Here is a 2,627-nt window from a genome sequence, read left to right as displayed (position 1 = left end):
GTATCCCAATACCTTGTTCAATCTCGTTACCGGCAAGTCACTTTACTCGTACCGTAATGCATGATCCCGTGACCAAACACTTGGTCACATTGAGCTCATTATGATGATGCATTACCGAGTGGGCCCAGAGATACCTCTCCGTCATACGGAGTGACAAATCCCAGTCTCGATTCGTGCCAACCCAACAGATACTTTCGGAGATACCCGTAGTGCACCTTTATAGTCACCCAGTTACGTTGTGACGTTTGGCACACCCAAAGCACTCCTACGGTATCCGGGAGTTGCACAATCTCATGGTCTAAGGAAATGATACTTGACATTTGGAAAAGCTCTAGCAAACGAACTACACGATCTTTTGTGCTATGCTTAGGATTGGGTCTTGTCCATCACATCATTCTCCTAATGATGTGATCCCGTTATCAATGACATCCAATGTCCATAGTCAGGAAACCATGACTATCTGTTGATCAACGAGCTAGTCAACTAGAGGCTCACTAGGGACATGTTGTGGTCTATGTATTCACACATGTATTACGATTTCCGGATAACACAATTATAGCATGAACAATAGACAATTATCATGAACAAGGAAATATAATAATAACCATTTTATTATTGCCTCTAGGGCATATTTCCAACACCTATCTGGAACATTGCATTAGAAATCTCCTCATCGGTAAATTCCTTGCATAGATTATTGTTCATCTCCGCGGACACCTTGGGCTGTATAAGCTGTAACACATCATGTGGCTCCAACATTGGGTCAGCTGTGAATAAATTGCGAAAATAACATTTTGCCATCTGTAGCATGGTGGCCTGATCGGTGAGCATAACACCCGCCTCATCCGCCAGCCCTTGGATTTTATTCTTCCTCGCTCGCCAAACTGCCTTCCTGTGGAACACGTTGGTGTTACGATCCCCTTCCTTTAGCCAATCAATCCGAGATCTCTGGAGCCACAACATTTCCTCCCTGTATAACAGCTCATCCGTCTTGTCCATCTCCAGTCTTATTTCAGCTCGGTCTGCATTCATATTGGTGAGTTCCTCAAGCCTAGTACGTGACTTCTCTAGCTCCCGTGTAACATTGCCAAAAGTTTTATTACTCCAAGTGTGTAGATCAGCCATAACAGTAGCAAGGGCCTCCCTTACATCTCCCAGGTTCCTCTTCGTACCTTTGCTTGACCAAGAGTTTGCGATAATGGCCTCTAAAGCCGGTGATCTCTCCCACATCAACTCGTACCGGCGGCTGCTGCAAGGCCGCCTGTCCTGTTCCAGCGAGAACTTGAGGAGCAGCGGACTATGGTCCGACGCCGGCGACACAAGGTGTGCCACCGCAGCTTGCATAAACATGTCTCTCCAGTCATTGGACGCCACCGCTCTATCCAGCCGAACTTGGACGTTCGCCCGGCCACTCCGCCTATTATCATATGTGAAGGGGTGCCCTGAAAAACCAAGATCAGTGAGGCCACAAGCTTCAAGTGCATCCCGAAAATTAATCATTTGACTAGCAGGTCTCGGAGTTTTCGATTGATGCTCAAAATCCCACATAGCCTCATTGAAGTCACCGATAATCACCCATGGAAGAGCGCTCTGAGCATGCAGACCTTTGAGCTTATCCCACATCATGTGTCTATTTTCTACTCTCGGTTCGCCATAAACAAATGTAGCTCTCCATAATGGCTTGTCCGGGGACACACGCAAATACACATCAATCAATCTTTCATTTGCTTCTTGCACATCGACATACATAGACTCATGCCAGAATAGTGCTAGGCCGCCACTACGACAATTACTACTGACTCCTTCAAAACCAGAAAGCCCTAACCTATTACGCAAACGATACATCTTATTTTTATTCTGCCTAGTCTCACACAAGAAAACAAGACTTGGGGAATGCGTCATAACAAGAGACTCGAGATCACGAACTGTCGAAGGATTCCCTGCCCCCCGGCAGTTCCAACTTAGCCAATTCATTGCTCCTGACGGGGCGGCGCACCCGACCCCGTCAGTTTACCGGCGGCCCCAAGGCCAGTTGCCTCCACTCCATCCATGCTGTCCGAGTCCATCTTCTCCACATCTTGGTTCTTGCCTTTGCCACTCTGCTGAATCTTCCCTCGTTTATGCTTGTTGCCAACGCCCCTCTTTGCATGCACCACCATAGCTCCCTGGTTGGGATTCAGGTCGTCGAACGCTTGCCCACGTGAAAATCTCTTCCCCAGAACAGAATCAGCCTCTTGCATGTATTGATTGGATTCAGCAGATGAGAAATCCAAGGTGTCATGAAGGTTACGCATGGCCGGGATCATATCCTTGCTCCCAAGGTTGCTGCTGTGGCTCGCCTCACTCCTAGGTGGGCGTACTGAAAGTGGCAGGGGCGCAGGTATTCTACCTCCAAGGAAGACGAACTCTGGAGGTTCAGATGATGCCCGCACCATGCGGATTCTGCTGACCTTAGCTCTCTGCCCAGCCAAGTGTACACGCATAGCTAAAACACGATCAGAAAGGTCCGTGTCCACGTTGTGTCCGTCAGAGCTGATGTGCTCGCCAAAACCGTCGTGAGCATCAACCCGTACTGGTATCTCTGGTGTTTGCTGCTGCTCTTGATTTCCCTTCCCTCTACGCCTCTC

General features: G+C 48.4%; 1 protein-coding gene across 1 annotated transcript; it reads right to left on the bottom strand.

The window, feature by feature from the left end:
* Positions 1-621: 621 nt before the first annotated feature.
* LOC141039124 (uncharacterized) lies at positions 622-1,623 on the bottom strand. Its single transcript, XM_073506431.1, has one exon. It carries the CDS (start codon positions 1,621-1,623, stop codon positions 622-624), a length of 1,002 nt encoding a protein of 333 aa, XP_073362532.1.
* Positions 1,624-2,627: the final 1,004 nt, after the last annotated feature.

The sequence above is a fragment of the Aegilops tauschii genome, chromosome 1 (assembly GCF_002575655.3).
Source record: "Aegilops tauschii subsp. strangulata cultivar AL8/78 chromosome 1, Aet v6.0, whole genome shotgun sequence".
Lineage (NCBI taxonomy): Eukaryota > Viridiplantae > Streptophyta > Magnoliopsida > Poales > Poaceae > Aegilops > Aegilops tauschii.
Note: the sequence above shows the minus strand (reverse complement) of the source record. Positions and strands in the feature narration are given on the sequence as shown.

What these genes read in the sequence shown, in the direction of transcription:
- LOC141039124 (XM_073506431.1), bottom strand. Translation starts at nt 1,623, where the DNA reads ATGTGGGATAAGCTCAAAGGTCTGCATGCTCAGAGCGCTCTTCCATGG.